The following is a 20954-nucleotide window of genomic DNA, read 5'->3' as shown; positions in this document are numbered from 1 at the left end:
TGAAAACAGAAACCACTAGGAAATATTAAATAAGGATACTAAATTTACAAGGCTGAAAATAAAGTCAGATTTTAAGAAAATTTAGTGTTGAATGTCCAGCTTTTTTTCTTCTCTAAACTAATTCTTCCCCCCACAAATCAATAATCTGCTGTCAGATAAGACATTACTATCTGAATAGTCTGCCACTGCTGCTGCACTAGTCCACACACTAGTTCTCACCAAGTACAAAGCTATCTTTACCAGTCATTAAAGGAAACAATGACACGTTAAACTGTAGCTATTTAAGTCTGGGAATGTATTTAATTTCATAAGTTCTTCTATGGCAGCAATAATTTCTGAAAGAAGAACAAAGTGAACAGCTTAACCAACACCTTAATAATTTATTTGTCAGAGGTTAGAGGGTCTAAAATATGACTCTTAGGCATTAAGTTTTGAATTCCCAGTTTCACTGAATTCACTTAAGATAATTCATCTAGTTATTGGGATACTAAGACCTACCCAGGTAAGATTTATCACCACAATCTGTTTGAACATATAAAAGAAAGCGAATAGACAAGAAATAAATTTAAAAATGCCACTATTGCAGTAGATACCCATTTTGAGTAGACTCATGGTATAAAACAGGCCATGTCTCTTAATGAAAGCTGCTGAAGTTACAGAACATAAGTTATAGAACATACGAAGTCACAGACCTGCTCAAAAGGACTTTTAGTTTTAATTCCTTTTCCACCACAGAAGACCCAATTGTCTCTAAAGCCAAGGTTAGTGATAGATGTGCTTCCCAGTTCAGCAATCAGTTTCCGTGCTTCCTCATTAAGCCTTGGGAAAAAAAAATAAAAATACACCTTCTCAGAGCTTTCACTGTTCAGTGCACCATTTAAGTTCAATCCGATTAAATATAATTTAAGTCAGTCAATATTGGGAAAGATCTGTCTTTAAAATCAGATAAGGCTAGTTCTGTAATCGGCTGATCTAATAAGCTCTGCTCTTTGATATTATCTCAGGCAAATAATACAAAACCACTAACAAAAGCAAAGAATCCTGTCTTGTGAAAATTTATTATTGAATTTACACAATTCAAATAATTTTAGCAATTCCCCAAGCAACTAAGAAGAGTTAATCTTTAACATAACCATTATTTACACACTGAAGTTGAAGCCTAAATAGTTCTCTTAGGCTAAAAGAATGACCTAAATACACAAAAGTTCTTGTCTGTTCAGATTAATTAATTCAGAAGTGAGAATTGCTGTCCCCACAGCATGGTTATGGTTCAGTGCTCATAGGTCCATACAAGATTATTTTAAATACAAAAATGAAAAAGATTCTGTTACAGATAGGATCTCAGTACAACAGCTCATTATTTCTACTTAATGAGATATGGTTGTATGACTCACCTTAACCAGAATGATAGAAATGATTAAATAATTTACTTTGGAGGCTATCTGCACCACCCACACTCCAAGCTTCCAAAGCATGAAGACAGCTTATATTAAAAGCAAGAAGAAAAAAAAAAACACACCACCAAAACACTCACAATAAGATTTTTATCTTTTAAACATGATGGTTCTTCACTTTTTAAGTTGCTTTCAAGCAGTTTGGCCTTTTTGGTTACTCTAAAGCTGCAACCACAAGTTTTTGGTTAATTTTGCAATACCACTAATGAGTGGTTCTTGGCTGTCAGCACAAATGTGCCAAACTCACCTTTCTGTTTAGTTTTAGGAAACATCAGCAGAGACATGATTAAAAAAACCTAACAACTTATTATCTAAATGCTGAAGAACAACAGTTAGGAGATCTAGCCTTCTGATAAGGAAACATTAAATTGCTTTCATCTCCCTAAGGCAGTCAAAGTTACTTTCAACCAGTTACTGAAAATACTACATGTTGTATAGTCAGGACTTTGTCATAGGAAAGCTATTTCTAACATCAAAATACAGACAGGTCACGGATAACAAACTGTACCAGAAAAGGGGAAAAAAAAAAGTACACATTTTAAGTGTAAGTAATGTTAAAATAACAGAGGAAAATAAAAAAAACAACTTAATTTTCTCTATTAAAAAAATTCCTTCTGATAGCATGACTTAAGTAATTAATGACAATACAATTTTCTACAGTAATTTCAGTATCTATTAAAGATGATCGAAGTTGAGAAGGTTGGAAAATACTGCATAAAGAACATTAAAACCCCTTAAGCTGTATTTGTATTGACAGGCTGAACAGCTTACAGTAGAACACTTCAAAAAGTTTGAGGCTCACAAGCACAAGGCTCACATTAATAAAAACTCTCAGACCTTAGAAAAGATGGGATACACGCAAGACAAGGATAGTTTCAAATGCCTTGTTGTGGAAGGACAAAACTTTATCAGAAGTGATTGCAATTAAAAGCAACATTTAAAATTTTAGTCAATGTTCACTGCATAAATCAATGACATACTTGGTTGCACCATCATCGTATGTCCCCATAAGCACGATGGTTCCATCCTGTATGGATTTGAGAAATTCAATAAATGGTGCCACATCTGAAACGAAAGAAAACAAAATCTCTATAATAAGCAATCATAAGCTATTTAAACATCTGTAACATTAGACCTCTTTTAATACTTATAAATACACTCAAATTTATGCACAGATGTTTTTAGTGGAAGAGGAAAATAGAAAGCATGAAAAAGAAGAAAAAGAATGAACTCTCATTTTATAGAAAGGCTTTTGTCTATATAAAGCTGACTGCTAGTTGGTACATGCTTACTCTCCTGAGTAGTTCCCTTCTCTCCCACACCACCTATGTGCATTTATCTGAAGTTGCATCCTCCTCACAATTACAAAGGCAGACGTAAGGCTTAAAATACTACAGCAAACAGAACTTAAGAGAACAAAGACATTAACACAGAAATGGTTTTTCTCTAACCAGCTAGATGAACTGCACCTACCTCCTCCCCACATGTCAAAGAATTTAGTGTCTAATGGTTCTCCTGTTTTACCTGAAGAAAAAGAAATGTTTGGTCAGGAAAAAGCCAAAAGTTACTCCAGAGACAACATTCCCACTTCCTTTCAATTACAGTCAGAGAAAGTGCTGTGGAAGACACCACATAAATCATCAAGTGTTGTTATTTTTCATAAAGACCACTCCTTAACCACAGCAGTTTGTGAAAAGGTGCAGGAAAAGAGGGGGAAAAATGATAAAAGATGCAAATTTCTGATTTAGCTTCAAGTAGAATATTGGAAAAACACCCTCAAAAAATAGTAATAAAGAAAATACACTTCACAAATTCATGGGGAATTTACTTTTTTTAGGTGCTTTTTGTAGGATAAAAAGAGGAAGACAGCACAGTTATAGGTTGCTTTTAATACTGCAGAGGAAGCAGGAAAAATCAAAACTACTCAGCAAGTCTTGCTACAAATTAGAAATTCCTAGTTGATTTAAACTTCTGGTACAAATAGAGAAGAAAGTGATTGGTATATGTACATTAGTATTTTTCCTGTCTACAAAGTCAGTATTTGATGGAAGGTAGAGTTTCGTTTTTAATAGATACATTCATATAAAATTCAGAAGACGAGAAAGACTGGGAATTACATGACAGAATAAGGTGGCTTGCTTTTGACTAAGACAACAGAGGAAAGCAAAACTGGGTTAGGTATTGTTTAAGTCATGCATTAGATTACATAAACCTGAGTGCAACCCAAAAATAACATTAATTTATATTGCAGCAAAATGATAAAGTGCTGTCTCAGCACTACAAAGAATTGCTTCCTACATATTAAGGAGAAACGTCAGTACTGATGTTCAGTCTTGAAGCTGACACGCAGGTAAATCTGTTTATTTTTGATGAAATTAAAATTCCTGAATACATCTTACATGGATGCATTCATGGACAAGATCTACAAATACAGAATAATAGAATCTAATGATTTCAAACTAGTGAATAATGAATGGTTCCTTTCATGTAGTAATAAAATTGCTAAATGGATTTCTCTGAGAACAGAAGAATTTGGTGTAGAGAATTTTACAGTGGCAATACACAAAATCAAGAGAGACAGCAATTTTACCATCCCATATGTGTATCAGGAAGTTACTTGATGTATCACTGAGATAACCATCATGGAATTCCACATTTGTAGGAAAAAAATTGCATCAAGTTTTTCTGCTTTCAAGCAGTATACAACTGAATACAACAGCATTCAACTAAAATACTGAAATGGCAAAATCTGACATTATTTCAGTACAAATACATTGAGTACTCCTCTTCTCCTCTTTTTTTACTTTTCACCACCTTAGCAGACCTTAAACTTCACGAAGAATTTGAAAATGAAGACACTGCTCACTTAGAAAGTCACTCACCATTGACCAAAGCCACATTTATTCCTCTGCCAACATTATTTTTAACTCCACTCATTAATCTGAAACAAAATAAACAATTTAATTAGTAATAGAACTATTTTCTCATGTAAAATATTTCATTTTAAATTATTTTTAAAATAAAATCATGTTGTAAAAGACCACCACACATTTCCATGAATATTTAAAGCAAAATGTGTCCTTATGGCACCACTGATTTGGGAACAATAGCTCTGATGACCCTAATTGTATCCATCTTCTATGGAAAGAAGATGATTAAATGCTCAAATTATGAGTATATTAAAAATGCCACAAAAAATAAAGTGCTATTAATGTAGTTGAGAAAATTCCTTGCAGTTAAAATGCATTGAACAAAGAACTATTTGAAGAGCTTAGTACAGCCACATAACCAACATCTTAAGCTTTTCTGTAAGCAAAAATGTGCTAATGAGTTTAAAGCCTAAATGAATCAAAGGATTTAAAATGGATGTTGCAGAATTGTGGACCGTGGTACTAAACAAGAAAGTCAAGGCAAATTAGTTTGGTGAATCACAGAATGGCCAGGGTTGGAAGGGACCTCAAGGATCATGAACCGCCAAGCAGCATAAAAGTAAACCAGAAATAGTAATGCAATGACAGGACTTTAAATAAAAACTGAATGCAACTTTGAAGTAGAATTGAACATCCCAACAAAATCACCACAATCTATAACAGCAACTGGCCAAACTCAAAGCAGCAAGGAGCTTGGAAAGAACTGATACACTGTGAAATGTAAGCTATTCAGAACTGTAAAGTAGAGCTAAAGGGAATGTCAAGACTGTTCAGCTACAGTGCTGTGCTGCCTTGGGCCACGGTCGGTACATCACTCCAATGTGAAGAAGCTTACAAAACCAGCTCATTCCTTTCTCATTGGCACCACACAGATCTCTGTTTTACCCACAGGCCCTGCATTTCCCAGCATTACTATTTCAAAGCTGAGAGTCAAAGTATTAGCATAAACAAGGAGAAACAGGAACAAGGACTGAAGTTGTATGAAGATAACGAAGAAGCTTTCAGCTCAGCTTTAAGAAAAAGCAGAGATGCACATCTCATCATTTCTAAGCATACTTTAGCAAATGCTGTAATTCCACTGTGACTAAGGTCACTTTAACTTCTCTAGCTTACTCTAAGGGACTGCAAGCCTATACAAATCTGTTATCTACAGAACTTTTTTCAGGTAATTTCTTTTGTCCTAAGCAACGTTTCAGAAGGAAATGTCCTTGCACAGAGAACTGCAACAACAGCTCTCTTATAATAATCATGGGCTAGAAACAAGAATTGTTTTACCAGAAAAATGACAGCCTTCCTCTTAGACACCATCTTTGGCACTTAAGTGAAAGACTACGAGTTAACAGCAACTCACAGTATAGCGACTTGGATTTTAAAATAGTAGTAATCAGAGATGAAATGTCCCATATTCTTATGTTAACCCTCTAAATATCATCTACTAAAAAAAGCCTTACTTGATTAGAAATGAAACTAATTCAATAACTTTGAAGACAGATGACTTGCAATTTTCTGCTGAAATACAGAATTCAGTTCTGTTTAATAGGGAATTCCCAACTGGGCTTCTGGAATTTGTTCTAAATCCATTCAGCACTTGGAGGGACATTACTTCTGCGACCACATCATTTTCAGGTCATGTCTGGGCATCAACACTAAGCAATAGAATCATATGATAAATAAAGATTGAAAAAAATGATAAACAAAAAACAATGATGTTCTGAATGCTCACGTGAGATTTAGTGTATCTGAATTCAACAAAAAGAATACCAATTTCCTTTCACTTTCAGACTACTAAGTTCGCTATAAATAAATGCAAGTAAAAAAAAATCCAATACTGAGGTGATTAGATGTTTATGTGTGTGTGATATTTCAGCAAAGTTATAACTGACTTCAGATAAGAAAATATCCTGTGAATACAAGTGACAGAAGTAACTGTTATTATAGCAGTGCAGAGTGCCATTCTGCTCTAAGGTTACTATGGCACAAATATGGAACTGGCTTCTTAACAGAAGAAAAACTGCATGGAGAAGTGCTGGTAAAGAAGTATAACTCTACTGCTTCTAAGCCTGTCAAAGCAGCAACCACAATAGTTCATATTTTGAAAATAACTGTGGTATGTTTTCTAATCTGGATGGTGTACTATAACCAAACTTCTATAAAGCAGAATTTCCATTTCAGTACTTTCATAAATCTAACAATAGCCTCGTTTAATATAGAGGAAAGACCTATACTGTAAATATTACTGACAATTTATGAAGCCATCTTCCTGTTTCCATGTCTTGGACATACAAAGAAGAATTTTACATAAAACTCAGCTATTGCAAATTAACTAGAAAAACACATCTTGCATGTGACAGGTTAAAAAAAACATTGTTATAAAAAGATCTATCAAGCAGGAAATAGATTACTTTACAGTTCTGAGATACTATTCTACACACCTGAGATTGTGTGTTGCCAAAAATAGTACTGAGTGTAATGTGAATGTTTTATCACAGGAGGGCAGTAGTTCATCAATTTTAGAATTCTACCAAAAAAATCACATTCAAGAAATGACATGAGCTTTCAAATGAGAAATCAAATATGTTATGAACAATGCAGAAGATCATATGAAAATAATCAAATTTTCTGATGTACACTTTAATAGACATTAAAATCTTATTCCCCAGAAGTAATTAGAAAAGATTTTTTCTAACCGAGACAGAACTTTAAACTCCAATCGTTATGCACTAAACTGTGCAATAATATAAACAGAACAGAGAATTTCTTGACAGCTACTGCTTTCCTTTCATTTCTTTAAGTGAAATATCCATCAGTTTGTGGTTGCTGGGGTTTTTTTGTTTGTTTTTTTGGACATGAACCACCACCTCTCCTTAGTAAGCAAGGCATTTAAGAAGCCTACCATCCTGAAGTTAAAATATTACTTGCACTCAGTTCTCATCAGTGAATCACCCCAAGTGTTTTCAGATACGAAGCTTCCTAGCAACCAGGCTCAGATGCTGACAACTTTGTAACAGAAACAAAAATCTCTCTGCAGAGACATTGGATAAGACTGTCCAAGGTCATAAAGGGAATCAATGCTAAGAGAAATAGAACCTAGCAGCTTTTAGTTAGTATGCACTAAGCATGAGCTCATGCTCATTTTGCACATGTACTACACAGTAATGCACCACTGGAAATGGAGTTCTACACAAACAGAAAAGCTTCGTTTAAGTCAGCTTTGCATAAAAATGCCTTGACATCTGAATAGCACTCAAGTTTTAACCAGCGATGCAAAGTGAAGATGCTGCACGGGTTTCATTGTAAGGAAAAAGTTCCCATTTCAACTTCACTACAGCTTAATTGCTAGAGGCAATGCTAGTAGTCATCTTCTCTTTTAGCTTAAGTGCAACTAATCTTAATATATTACTTTAATTAGAGAAAAAGTAACAAAGAATATAAAACAATACTTAAAGGTCGTACAATAAATTGGATTAGTATTTAGATCTCTATTGCATGGGGTTACACTGTTCACAGAAAAGTTGTGATTTGCTCTAGAATTTGCACTGACTGCTGTAGGTGGTATCTTGGCCACACCACTTACAGAGCAGGGGCTCAGAAAACTGGAATAGTTTAAATGCCAATGGACAGCAATGGCTAATTAGTGTAACTGACAGTAAAATAACTGAAGCCTATTACTATTGACTATGTTTACAGCATGTCTTTTCTGCCATGCGACGTTCAAGGTTAAGCATATAGATTGTACTATACAATGCAGTAGTTGACAACAAACAGTAGCAACCTAAGAGCAAAGAAAGTCTAAAAATAAACATTACTGTTGAAGTTATGAAGATTAGTGACAGATACTCAGCTAAATACTCTAGACATACTGTGTTAAGAAAACCGTCATTAGAAATAAAAGACCCGAATCATTTTTCAAATAGTTCTTTTTCTTCAACAAGGCTAAGTGCCAGGTCCCACGCTTGGGTCATAACAACCCCATGCAGCAGTACAAAAGCTTGGAAAAGAGTGACTGGAAAGTTGCCTGGCAGAAAAGGACCTGGGGCTGCTGGTCAGCATTTGGTTGAATGTGAGCCAGCAGCACGCCTAGGTGGCCAAGAAGGCCAATGACATATTGGTGCGAATCAGAAACAGCACAGCCAGCAGGACTAAAGAAGAGACTGTCCCCTTGTATGCGGCACCACTGAGACCATACCTCACGTACTGCGTTCAGGTTCTGGCCCCCCACTACAAGAAGTATATGGATTTGAGCCTTTGCAGAGAAGAACAACAAAGCTGATGAAAGAACTAGAAAACAAAAGTTTTGAGGAACATTTGAGAGAACTGATGTTCTTTAACCTAGAGAAGATGAGGCTCAGGGGAGATTTCACTGATGTGAATGCAGGTTGCAGTGAGGAGCGTGTTAGTTTCTTTGTTCAGAAGTTACAAGAGAAAAGAAAACAGTCAAGTTGCACCAGGAGAGGCTTAGATGCGACATTAGGAAGAATTCCTCCAGCAAGATGGCTGCAAGCATTTGAATGGGATGCTCAGGGAAGTGGTGGAATCCCCATCCCTAGAAGGCCTTAAAAGAGATGTGTGGGCTCTGAACCGAAGGATGTGGTTTTATAAAGGGACTAGAGGCTGGAAAAGACCTTGAAGATCTTAAATGATTTTATAGTTAAATTCTCATTTTATTGTCTTTATTTAAGTGTGACAACAGGAATTACTGATCATTAAAATACTTTTCCTTTTGAAGTCATCTATTAAAGAGAAGTGGAAAATATGTTCTGTTATTGGTACAGTAGAAACAGATAGTTTAAACCATGACTTACATGAGAAAATTCCATGATAGTTTTAGCTAATGACGTTCAATTAAAAGTATTAAGAGTAAGTACATAAAATACAGTTGTTCAATGAATTACAATTAGAGACACGAGTTCCTTAGTGGTAAAAACTGTATTCCAACTTCACAAAGTCTGACTATTCCATAAATAACTAAAATTTAAAATGAAGTGTAAGTTACCTTATACATATTAAAATAGCATAGATTTCAACATTTACTACAGAGTATTACGTTTCATCGGTGATTAAGTTATAAAGCAGTATAATTTTTTCATGTGTCATACTGCAGGCAAACCAAAACTTAAAGAATCATTCAGGTTTCTGATTTAGCATGCAAAGGAATTCAAGACAACAGTTGAAAAATGTACTTTGACAACAGATAAAAATACTTACACATTATCTTCTACGCAAATTTTAGGTCCAACTACATTTGCTGCTCCACTTGCCATTTTGAATGCAAAATGCTTTTCAGGACAAGCTTTAGAGATCCCACATTTGTATCTCGGAGGTTTTGTAGCTTTCAAAAGGAAATAAAACTGGATTTTAGAGAAAACCGGGAGCTAAGGAAAATCAGGGAAAGGGGAGAAGTAGCTTGATTGCATTTACAGTGTGATTAAGACTTTCTTAACTATGAAAAATCCAAAATTCTTTTTGCTATTAGTGAAAGCAAGTGACAGCAGTAACACATGCATATGAATACTCACAGCGTGCAGCTGCATCCAATGCTGATCTAGCTGAAATGCAGAAAAAAGATTTTAAGACATTACTATTGAAATGTCATCTGCAATAAAATACCCTATAAATTTAAAAAACTTTCTGTACTTCTATAAAAATGTTTTTGAAATGAGTATCAAATACACATGAGCACAATGTTCCACTGTAAAGCATTAACCTTCCTGTGGTAGAAAAATGAAAGCCGCATCATCAGGGACCATATTTAGAAGTACTACCTTAATTTACGAGTCACTGATTAAAATAAAGAACCACAGAGATTCAACTCAAAACCAGGGATCTGTGGAAGTTTGAGCACTGAAGTGAAATTAGCTCCTTTCTTTCAACTCAACTTTATCCAGCCAAAAGTAATTACTACAAATCAGAACCTTCACCACAATGCAATTCCTTTTACCTAACACCAAAATTCAGCTACAGATACATCCAAGTTGCAAATCATGCATTATTCCCTTTCATGGAATGAGAAAAGCACTGTAATACTTAATATCAACCACGTTTCTTCAATAGTTATCAGTGATGTCCCTGGTGACTGGTTCAGACATGTGCTCACACTGCAGTAATGCAGTTCAGCAACAGGAACCATACATACATGCATACCTAAAATTGGGTTTTCCTAATTAAAAGCCCCTTTCAAGATTAAGGTGGCCATCTCTGAACATCAAATCATTTAAGCTGGTAATTTTTTTTTCTTGCACAGAACTCATCACATCTGAAACATTCTGCTTATTGCACATGGAAGTGTAACAATGCAAGCAAGAAATCCCACCAAAAATAGATTTTTTTTTTTAAACTGCCAGACTTAGCAGAAAAAAATAGGTAAGAGTTTATGCACAGTTGGAAGTGAAAAGGATTAAACCAATTAAGAAAGGTAAAATATCTAATATGGAAAATAACATTAAAATACATTAAAATAAACACAATTGTTCTTAAGTTTAAAAGCCTAAGCCAAGCTTATAGCAAAAGAATATTGTATTCTTGATTATGGCTCAAACAAATATCAACAGGTGTCTGCAGAAAATAGTTACCACTTACCAAATATGTGTCCTAAGTTTGCTTCCATTTTTATTTCAAACACTTGAGATATGACATAAAATGTCAATAAAAATATTGCTATGACTACTATCAACTTGGCAGCACCTATTCAAAAATGGAGAAAAAAAATAAATTATCTGTAAATGTTAACTGTAAGATTTCAAAATTAACTACACGAGAAATTTGTACAAAGTGACAGGATGTTAAGATGTTGAATTCAGAAACTTGCCATACAGAAGTGATCTGCAAGAAATGAGAATTATAACGTAGGATGCAACTGAGCCACTCAGCTAAACTGCTATACCAGACACACACACCCTGCTCTCAGACATGAAGTCTCACCTTGTTCTTTCTCCACGTTTCATGCCACGCTGCCTGACATCATTTACCAAACTCAGCAACCAAGAAAAACCACAGACTTTTTTTTTTGTATGAAAACCCAGATCAATAAAGTAAACTAAGCTGACTTTAGTTGCTGTTGTCCAAAGTGGAAAGTTGTGCTCTCTCCAATCTCTTAGTTCTAAGCCATGTGTCCACATTTCTCACTGTTTATAAATATTCCCTTTCTGCCTTTAGCCTCAGATTAAGACAGCTCTGTTTTAATGTGTAACTAGACTAAGTGATTATGGATCTGTTGATATACTGTAGCGTGGCTGCTTTGGCCAGTCAGGTCTGAACATTACATTAAAAAAATTAAACTTCTGGTCTTCAAAAAGAGTAAGAAAACATTAAAGTTCTAAGTTAAAAAGTAATGAAAAGCAGTATCTCACCTTTCCCACTTTTAATATGCTACAGACTCTGGAAGCTTAGAGTTTTAACAAGCCTAATTTAAGACAGCACTAAGTGGTCCAGCCACCTCCTAGGAAAAAACAAAAGCAGAAGCCTACAACCACAGCAACTTAAATCTGAAATTGAAACCTACATGTGGTACTACCATGAACCCTGCCGTTTTCAGCAATACATTTTGCAGAATATTTTGATCTCAGATTATTGTATATTAATGACTGTCTGAAAGCAGAAATTAAGTGAGAAATAATCTGATGAACATCCCATCTTCCTCTCTCACCTTCGTATGAAGAATTGTTTGGAAGAAGCAATGCTATGCATGCTTCTGTTCCTCAGATGGCCAGCCAAATAAATCCTCCAGAACAAAAGATTATACACTCCTTCAAATCTTAAACCAGGCTGTTTAGAAAAATCTTAAAATAGACAGATTACTCAGCCTTCGTAAGAATGAGACATGTTAATCTTTCCAAAGGCTAAAAAAAAGGAAAGAAATTAAAAAGATATGACTTCTCTGTTTGCTTACAGTTTGGACTGCATGTGTGAGTATATGTATGCTATGTAAGAAAGCACAGATGCAAACTGGATTTAAAAATATTACAATGGAATCCCAAAGACAACTGCATCTGAAGGAAAGCAAGCAGAGAAAACAGATGATCCAAATGTACAACAAGAAGCAGAAAAAAAACTTTGAAGTAACTTTACTCAAGAAGATGGTACCAGAATTTGGAAAGCAGTAAGTAGAGAGCAGTTTGTTTCTGTAGACAGCATGCGTGATGAATGAGTACAAACACAAGCTGACCTCTCCCACCTACATCTTCTTCTACTCAATTGAATTTTAAATGCTCCCTTTACTTAAAGGAGGTAGGAAATCTTGAATATCCTTGCAGCATTTGAATGAAAGCAAGCCTGTCTGCTACAGGTTCAATCTTCTATATGAACTGTCACATCTTTTTGTTAGTAGGACATAGTTACAAAAATAATTAGCTGGAATAGGGAAGAAGTAAGGCTTGTAAAAGTCATCTTTCAGGTGATTTTTCAGCCTTTTAAAAATTACAGCATTTTCCCAGTTCTTTAGCAGTTCTGTGTTAATTGGTTGCTCCCAGTTACACTCACTGAGGCTCTGAAAATACACCATCCAACAACCACCTTAACTGTAGTAACAAAAAAAAAAAAAAATCAGGACTGATGTATCAACAAGGCTAAAGTGCAACCCTTCTGGAAAAGCAAGTGTTGCTGACTCCTGGGTAAGTCAACAGCTGTTCCTTCTGCAACATTAATTATTGCTTTTGATTAAAGTGCAAGACTTCAGAACATCAGAACTGTTCACAAATGTACAGGCTATTCTGCTGAAGTGAAGTGCCTAAAGTAATAATTTCTTGTAATACTATACTGGCAATGAGATCTTATTTTTATAACTGCTACACCTTCTGCCTAATGAAATCAGTTTCTCAAACATGTACTGAAGTATCTTACCTTTACTGAAGGGCTTTACAGCTTTCAAACCCTCTGTAACCATTCAGGAAGTTTCAGACACTGTACTTAAAAAGTGCATAGCAATTTTGGTCGTGGTGTGGGGCAGAGAAGAAGCCATTCGTTCACCGTTTCCTTATTCTTTCAACATCTTACATGATTAGCAGCCAAAGATCACATCATAGCACTTTAAGCTGCCACCACAGTTAAGCTGAAGCATTTGTAACCAGCTGCTCCTTTTTAGACCATCCCAAATTCTCAAACAAGTTTCAGTTAACTGGCAGAACAGGAGTCGCTGTTCTATTTAAGTTTACTTTAAAACATTCTATTATTGTCACAACTTGTTAAAGCTGTCCACACCTTATTCTACAGAGGACAAAAGTCTGATTTCAGTGAGCGTGCTTACCTGCTATTCTCATGTTTAGTCTTCAGGCAGGTAATGACACTACTGCATTAAAAAAGAAACGCCACCTAGAGAAAAAAAAGGAAAGAAATAGTAATTGCAACTGCAATCAAATAAGCAACTTCATGATACGTTAACTGTAGCAATATCATGGATTTTCCAGCCAGTGACAGTAATGACAATTGTCCTGAATAGTTAACTCCTAACATAGTAAAGGGAAGAAGATGCAAGATGGATCTCTTGCCATGGCATCACTTTCCTTTGTTACTCTATGAAACAAGCCATCTTAAATGCCATTACTTTAATTTCATCAAATCTACTACAAATTACGTTAATTAAATACTTGCCACAGATTAACAGTGCTGCATCTAAGCAGCCTTTAGTTTCTTAAAGCTGCAAGTTAAAAGGAAGCAATTCTACCAGTGTTGCTCCAGAATCTTAGTAACATCTGGATTTGAAGTTGTTGCTCAGTAATCTAATATAGCAAAACATAACTCTGGAGAGAAAAGATTTAAGCATTTTGTCCTTTGGGATACTGCACAAACTACATTCAATGGAACTGAAAGACCCAGGTATTACAGAAAAGCACCAACACATCTCTCACCCACAGCTGCATCCAGAAGATTCAATTTATGATCAACGGTGGCAGAAAACCTTAGAACTATTTCAGAATAAACTGAAAATCACTGCCTATGAGCACAAGCCACATAAACATCCCAAAGGTTCTTCTTTAGAAGAGCCTGCTGCTACATGAAGTCAAAAGGTGCCACAACCTCCACAGACTCTCCTCAAAGGCACCACAACTCCTCATAGCTCTGGGACTGCACCCAGTGCTTCGCTTCTGCTTCTGGCTCTGTTCAGTGGCACAGCCCTTGGCCACACCAGCTCTGTTTCTGTTGCCTGGTACCAAGGCTCCCCTTACTGCTCATTCAAGGAACACAAAGCAGCTGACCATGAGTGGCCCCTGGGCATCCTCATGGTATCCCACAAATCATGTCTGGCAAACACAGTCATCTTCACTGATAAAGTACCATAAATCCAATAGAAACAACAGATCATAATACAGTATTTAAACAGGCTAAACACACAATTTATTTAAATTAACTGAAGTTAAATTTTGCTGGGAAACAAAGCAATTCAGGTAGCACAATATTACCTCTATTCTTATGATGATAAGAAAAGAACTCTCAGTTACTTTCAAAATTATAAGGTCTTCAGACAACTAATAGTCTGTAGTCAGTATGGCCTCCTGAACAGTAAAAAAAAAAAAAAATCTGTTTCTGAATTTAATTTGGATTTTATTTCATGTTTGCATTTAATATGCAAAAAATCCTACTGGCATTCAGTGATTTTGCTGGATTATCTATGCCAAGGCTGAACTTGAACATGTGTAAGAATCACTGTAATTGAAGAAGCTGTCCCACACCCACCTATCAAAAGCTGCAGCATCCCTCATGTTCTGCAGTCCTAACCCCAGGATTCTGAAAATCACCAAAAAAAAACAACAACCACCACCACCTGTCTTTAGAAATTATCTGAAAAGCTATTATCACAATCCAGGAAATGCAAATCATTTGATAGCATCGCCAAAACCCAGATAGTTCTCAGAGTCCATGCCAGGGAGGAAAATGTAATATAAACAACTTTTTTCCCTTCACTTGAATCAGTATCTGTAAGGTCAATCGCCTACGTGCCTAGATACTCTTTGCCAAACACACCATCACTATCATCCACTGCTTACAGTTTATTGAAAAGAAAATCTCATTCCATGTCCTTAATATGCTGTATCTGTTATATTTATATTCACTTGTATTCTACAGCCATAGTATCTTTTTTTTTAGTGAAAGATCCATATTTGTCAACCTTCTAAAAAGGTAAAGAGAGCCTGGCATTTTACATAGCATGTATAATGCCTTACTTCTCTAGGCCTGCATCACAAAACACACATTGCTCATCTTGCTTTGATTTCTGCAGCAATGCCATTCTGATGTCAAGAGGAACATCCTGAACTGAAGAGCAAATAATTAAGTGCAGTGACCAACTGATATCACAAACTCATTCAAATGTCAAGGAACATAATTATTCTAAGTTATTTCGTCTCTCTTCCACACCCTTGGAAATTTATCAAGGCTAAAACAAACACTACCTATATTCTGAATAACCAGAAGGTTGTTTTAAATCAGTACTGAAAAAAGTTTCCTCTTCTACTGTAAACAAAAATACAGAACAAATGTATCATGCAGCCTCAACTGCAGAATACCTTCATCCCAGCATCTGTGCCCACTGAGCTCAGCCACCATTTGCTGTAATCAAGCATATGCTGCACAGAATTTTCCAAGTGCAAGTTAACTTATGAACACCATGTCCTTTCCCAATACAATACTACCTTACTACATTATTTTTAATTAAAGAACAGCCCATTAGCCATTATGAACACTCACCGACTGTCACTCTGCAACGTTAATAGATTTCATAATTGAAATTTAGACATGATATATAAGTGGGTTAAGAATTTCTAACAGTGCTTAATTTGTGATAGTTTAAAAACACGAAAAACAAGAACAAGGCTTAGCTCAGGCTCACATGCATAAAAACAGCAACAACAACATTCTTTCAAATGCTTTCAAAATTAGGTAAAGCAAAAACAACAATAAAAATAAGCAAAAAACCCACTACTTTTTCCTCCTGTTTGACATAACACTCCAATCAAGCAGGGACATGAGCACAACCCAAATATATTCTTGACTTACAGATGTCTGATAATATAAGCAACCACTTCATTATGATGTTAATGTAATTTACCTCTGTTAGCAGTACAACAAAGCTCATATTTACCATGCAGGAAGTGATCCTTTAACAGGATCTACAGGCAGACTGTCGATGATTAAAGTCCATTACAGACACCAGGGCCAGGAATAGCATGTGAAATAGCGCCGTTGCTCACTTCTGTCATCTAAGTCAAAAGCAGGTGGATCTGAGGAAGCACTATAGTACATGAATGTTAAACATGGATTGTCATTTTTTTTTTTCCCACCCAGATTGTTTTCTCAATGCAGTATTCAGAGGTACATCAGTTAAATAATATAACTGGGATGGTGAAAAGGCACCAACAAAACTCTTCAATTCAAGTGCCTTGAAATAAAAAACCTATCCACAGAAGAATCTAAAACCAGTGTTTTCAGAAGCTGGTTTTCTTCCACTTTAAGTAGAAGGAATTTATTATTTCCCAGATGCTAAACTAGAAGGAGGAGCAAGAATTGCAGATTTACATCAACCATGGACAGGAGCCAAGGCATTCTAATAGTCAGAACAAATTCTCATAATACTCATAAACAGTCAAATCTCTGCACTGGGCACATGCTTTCTTCTTTAAGACGAGCACCACTGCAGATTTCCTATTGCCTACTAAATTTCCAACATTCCTACTTTGTCAGAAAAAGTTTTGTGCAACTTCTCATGAGGCCTGAGCACCACACTTCCCTTTTCTTTTGATTCCACTCAGCACTAACAGTGCAGGCAGATCTTCTCGTCATCACTGCATCTGTTGAAGAGAGGTTCCTATCGTCTGTAAGAGTCAGTTTACACAAGCCAACATTTAATAGAGGAACCAGTGACAAAAAGTTCAGACCGGTGACCTCTTGACTACAGGAAGCCATATCCATGCACTGAATGCTTTAAAGAGCACAAAATATAAAAAGGTTGTGGTCTACAGGCTGTGAGACCAGAGTAGCATCAGTAGCTGTCTGATATTTTTCTTGTAGGGTCCAAAGGATGTCAACCTTCAGGCAAGACCAGCTATTTAGCTTTGCTGACTCAATAACATTATAAAATTCCGGTACCTAGATCTGAAGCACTGAGCAGCAGAAAGATAAGAGGAGAGTGCTTTGTTAGTTAAACCAACACAGAAAGTTCTCTCCAAAGTGGCAGAATCTGATCTACTCATTGAAAAAAAAAAAAAAAAAAAAAAGCAGCAGAAAAACAGCAGCTAAGTAGGAATCCAGATTAGTGAGTTTAGGGCTATTTACTCTGTCTGCAAAGTTCTAGGGAATGGATACATGGAAAGACAGTTGGGAACTGAGGTTACTGGTTGTTAATTTCTCCTCCACCCATCCTCGTGCAGTGCACTATGTCCTGAGGCAGGGGCAATTTCCAGATGCTGTGATTTCCAGTATCAAAGCCTTTCCAAGTAACAGTCCAAAATGCTACACACAGCTTAACATGAAAGTAGTAGAAGAAACAAACCAAAAACAGGAGATTAAAAAAAAGAAAGAAAAGAAAGAGTAAATGCTTTCCCCACCTTCATGTTTTACTATTCAGTCAGTTACAGTGTTCAGTGGACTTCTGGTTTGTTGCTCCACTTTTTGATAAGCATGTGTGGGAATGACAATGAAAACCTGACAAACTCACAATATATAGTAATACTAGTTTCAGTCTATACAGTATCAGATATCTGCTTTCAGAAGTGATCTGTCACTCTTGCGGGAACTCTGCCAGAAACTTCACAAAGAAAGCTTACACTTTAACTTCATCTAGAAAACAATAAGTCTATACTCCTGCCAGAAAAAAAAAAAAAAAAAAAAAAACAATCATCAGATTTTATTAGATGTTCTGAATTACCTAATATGCTAAGACTGGGGTATTCCCACGTTCAAGTAGTTGATATGATGCTCATCAAACAAGTCATTTGTTTCCTAGAATCAGAATGCAAGAGGAAATTGTTTTAAGTACAGTAGCCATTAAAATACAAGCACATATAGACACACAAATGGTTTTGTTAATACTGTCACCCTTACAACACTGAATGAAGTCCAGCTTTCTGTACTGAGAGGAATTCCATCTAGTGTGGTCAGCTCTCTATCAAGCTTGTTCAGTGTTCCTTCCCAGAGACAAGTACTCTGTGACACAATTCATTTGAGCACAGCCTCTGCCCTATTTAGTTTTAAAGCCATCAATAAATTGCAAGTGGCCAGAACTTTAAGTTTTGTTCAGTTTTATTTTTCCCAAATAGAATTGTAATAAGTGTTTTTATAGGTAATAGAAGAACATGTAAATTAGCACACTGCATTCCCATTTTCCCAGGATAACAGTACTTCTATTAGCAATTTGAGAATGCATTTAGATAGTATTTATGAAACAGGAGCACAAAAACAAAGATGAGAAGCAAGAATTTAGAAGGTCAAGATAATTTACTAATCTAGGAAGCTTAGGATACAAAAAGGTGCAAAAAAAAATTAAGCAGTGATATTTAACAAAGCAGAACGCCGTACACTTCAAAAAGGACATCAAGTGCAGCAAAACAAGTGACAGTAATGCAGAAAAGGATCTGAGAGCATATAGCAGCTCTCTAATGTTGGGGTCAATGACATGGTACTACTGCAAAAAGGGAACTGCTCATTATGAACTGTACTCTGCACTGTATCGAGAGGACTGCTACACACAAAGCAAAAAGCAATTATTCTGCTGTGCCCACAAATCATCTAGACTCTTGAGATCCTGCATGTATTTTTTTCTTAAATCTATCTTAAAGCATAATCCCCAATGGAACAATCTAGATAACAATTACATAACCTAACAACCAAAGGGCTAAAAGAATCTGGTTTGCTTTGCAAGGCAGAATGGAGGTGAAGAGAGTATGCAACAGATACCCTGGTCCCTTACCACCAAGATGTAATTCAAAAACAGTTTTAAATGATGCTGAGCTGGACTGTTCTTAATATCCACTGACTGCTTTTTACCTATTTGTAACTTAAACATTTAAAATGAAATATATACATTTTTTAAATAGTCCCATCCACAAGGTTAAACAAGAAAGGCACAGAAGGATGTAAATCACCATTGAACTTGGGAGAAACAAGAGGCAGGCCTCATAACCTGGGTAGCAGTATGCAAGGTGCAAGTCAGCACCTCCATCTGTAGTAACCCCATATTTCTACCCTACTACATACAAACCTGTAACCAGGTAAGTTATACTAAATCTGCACCAGCCTGAAATGCTTTGAAGGCTCCAGGGAGACGTCACTGTAACCTTCCAGTATTTGAAAGGAGCATATTAAACAGGAGGGGGAACAGCTGTTTACAAGGGTGGATAGTGATAGGACAAGGAGGAATGGTTTTAAACTAAGGCAGGGGAGGTTTAGGTTAGATGTAGGGAAGAAGTTTTACACAAAGAAGGTGGTGACACACTGGAACAGGTTGCCCAAGGAGGTTGTGGATGCCCCATCCCTGCAGGCATTCAAGGCCAGGCTGGATGTGGCTCTGGGCAGCCTGGTCTGGTGGTTGGCAATCCTGCACATAGCAGGGGGGTCGAAACTGGATAATCATCGTGGTCCTTTTCAATCCCGGACATCCTATGAATTAAATTCAGAGGGAATTTTTCCCTCACCTAAACAAATGTTTTTGAAAATGGTCAAATACAGTAGATAAAAACAGGAGTAACAGTATCTGTTATTATGCATAGTGTTATCAGGCATATACAATGCTATCTATAGCATTACCAAGTTCACAGGAATACAATTAGATGAACAATCAGAAGTGATTAGTACAAAAGAAAGAAAAAAAAACGAGCTGTTATTTTTATTTCTGAGTCACAACTAGATTAGGATAGTGTTTGCTTTTGGCAGCACAGACTGCCTTCCTCAGCAATCCACAGATGGGCTTTCTTCTCCTGTCAGAAAAAACAAAAACAAAAAAAAAAACCAAAAAAATGCCATCTGACGTTTTCATACCTGGTAAAGCTCAACCAGCAAAGCAAACTTTTGTTTAACACAACTGCTGATAATAGATATTCCAGTCTGTTGTCTTCAAGCAGTTCAGAGCAGCGGTGGTTTTCTACCCGAGATTACAAAGTGAATCATTTATTTCAGGTTAGCTTTAGCTATATTTACCTGAGCTCTGGTTTTAAGCCAGTAATTGTGCCAACCTGAATTACTGTATCCCATGAACCAGACAGCTGAGACTATAGAAATCATTCCAACCTAGAGCAGTAATCTAAGCTGCTAATAGGATCCATTTAAGTACAAGATGCATTTCCTTACCAAGATGACTGCTCATCCTTCTGCTAGACTAGCAGTAGATTTTCACCACTATTACAAAATGTATTTAAGGTGAAAGTGAACTGATTGGTAGACATGGAAAAGAATTATCTTAAAAAAGTAACTACTGTATTTTTATTTTTATTGCATGCTTGTGCACCATTTGTGCCTTCTAATAAGCCTCTCACCTCAGCAGTTATATCCTACAATTACTCCTACACCCATACAAATTCCCTGTGGCTATTGCTGAGCTCTACACAGATGTTGAAGGTCTGTCTACACAGAACACTTCTGGGACAACTGA

At 36.2% G+C, this 20954-nt stretch overlaps 1 protein-coding gene across 3 annotated transcripts in view; it reads right to left on the bottom strand.

Moving 5' to 3' along the window:
* Positions 1 to 20954, bottom strand: part of FAM3C (FAM3 metabolism regulating signaling molecule C) — a 30341-nt gene that overhangs the window by 4090 nt on the left and 5297 nt on the right. The window contains exons 2-11 of one of the 3 annotated variants that reach the window (XM_031615238.2): positions 18237 to 18310; positions 16455 to 16604; positions 13623 to 13687; positions 10961 to 11065; positions 9901 to 9930; positions 9590 to 9713; positions 4337 to 4395; positions 2928 to 2978; positions 2435 to 2519; positions 693 to 819 (exon numbers count right to left, since the gene is read on the bottom strand). In XM_031615238.2, the coding sequence (XP_031471098.1) occupies positions 693 to 819; positions 2435 to 2519; positions 2928 to 2978; positions 4337 to 4395; positions 9590 to 9713; positions 9901 to 9930; positions 10961 to 11065; positions 13623 to 13635 (594 nt within the window). In that variant the 5' untranslated portion in view covers positions 13636 to 13687; positions 16455 to 16604; positions 18237 to 18310. The remainder of the gene's footprint in view (positions 1 to 692; positions 820 to 2434; positions 2520 to 2927; positions 2979 to 4336; positions 4396 to 9589; positions 9714 to 9900; positions 9931 to 10960; positions 11066 to 13622; positions 13688 to 16454; positions 16605 to 18236; positions 18311 to 20954) is intronic. The other 2 variants (XM_090137037.1, XM_031615230.2) reach the window with 2 other exon arrangements.

The sequence above is a fragment of the Phasianus colchicus genome, chromosome 1 (genome assembly GCF_987193195.1).
Source record: "Phasianus colchicus chromosome 1, bPhaCol1.hap1.1, whole genome shotgun sequence".
Lineage (NCBI taxonomy): Eukaryota > Metazoa > Chordata > Aves > Galliformes > Phasianidae > Phasianus > Phasianus colchicus.
This window is presented reverse-complemented; position numbering and strand designations above follow the sequence as displayed.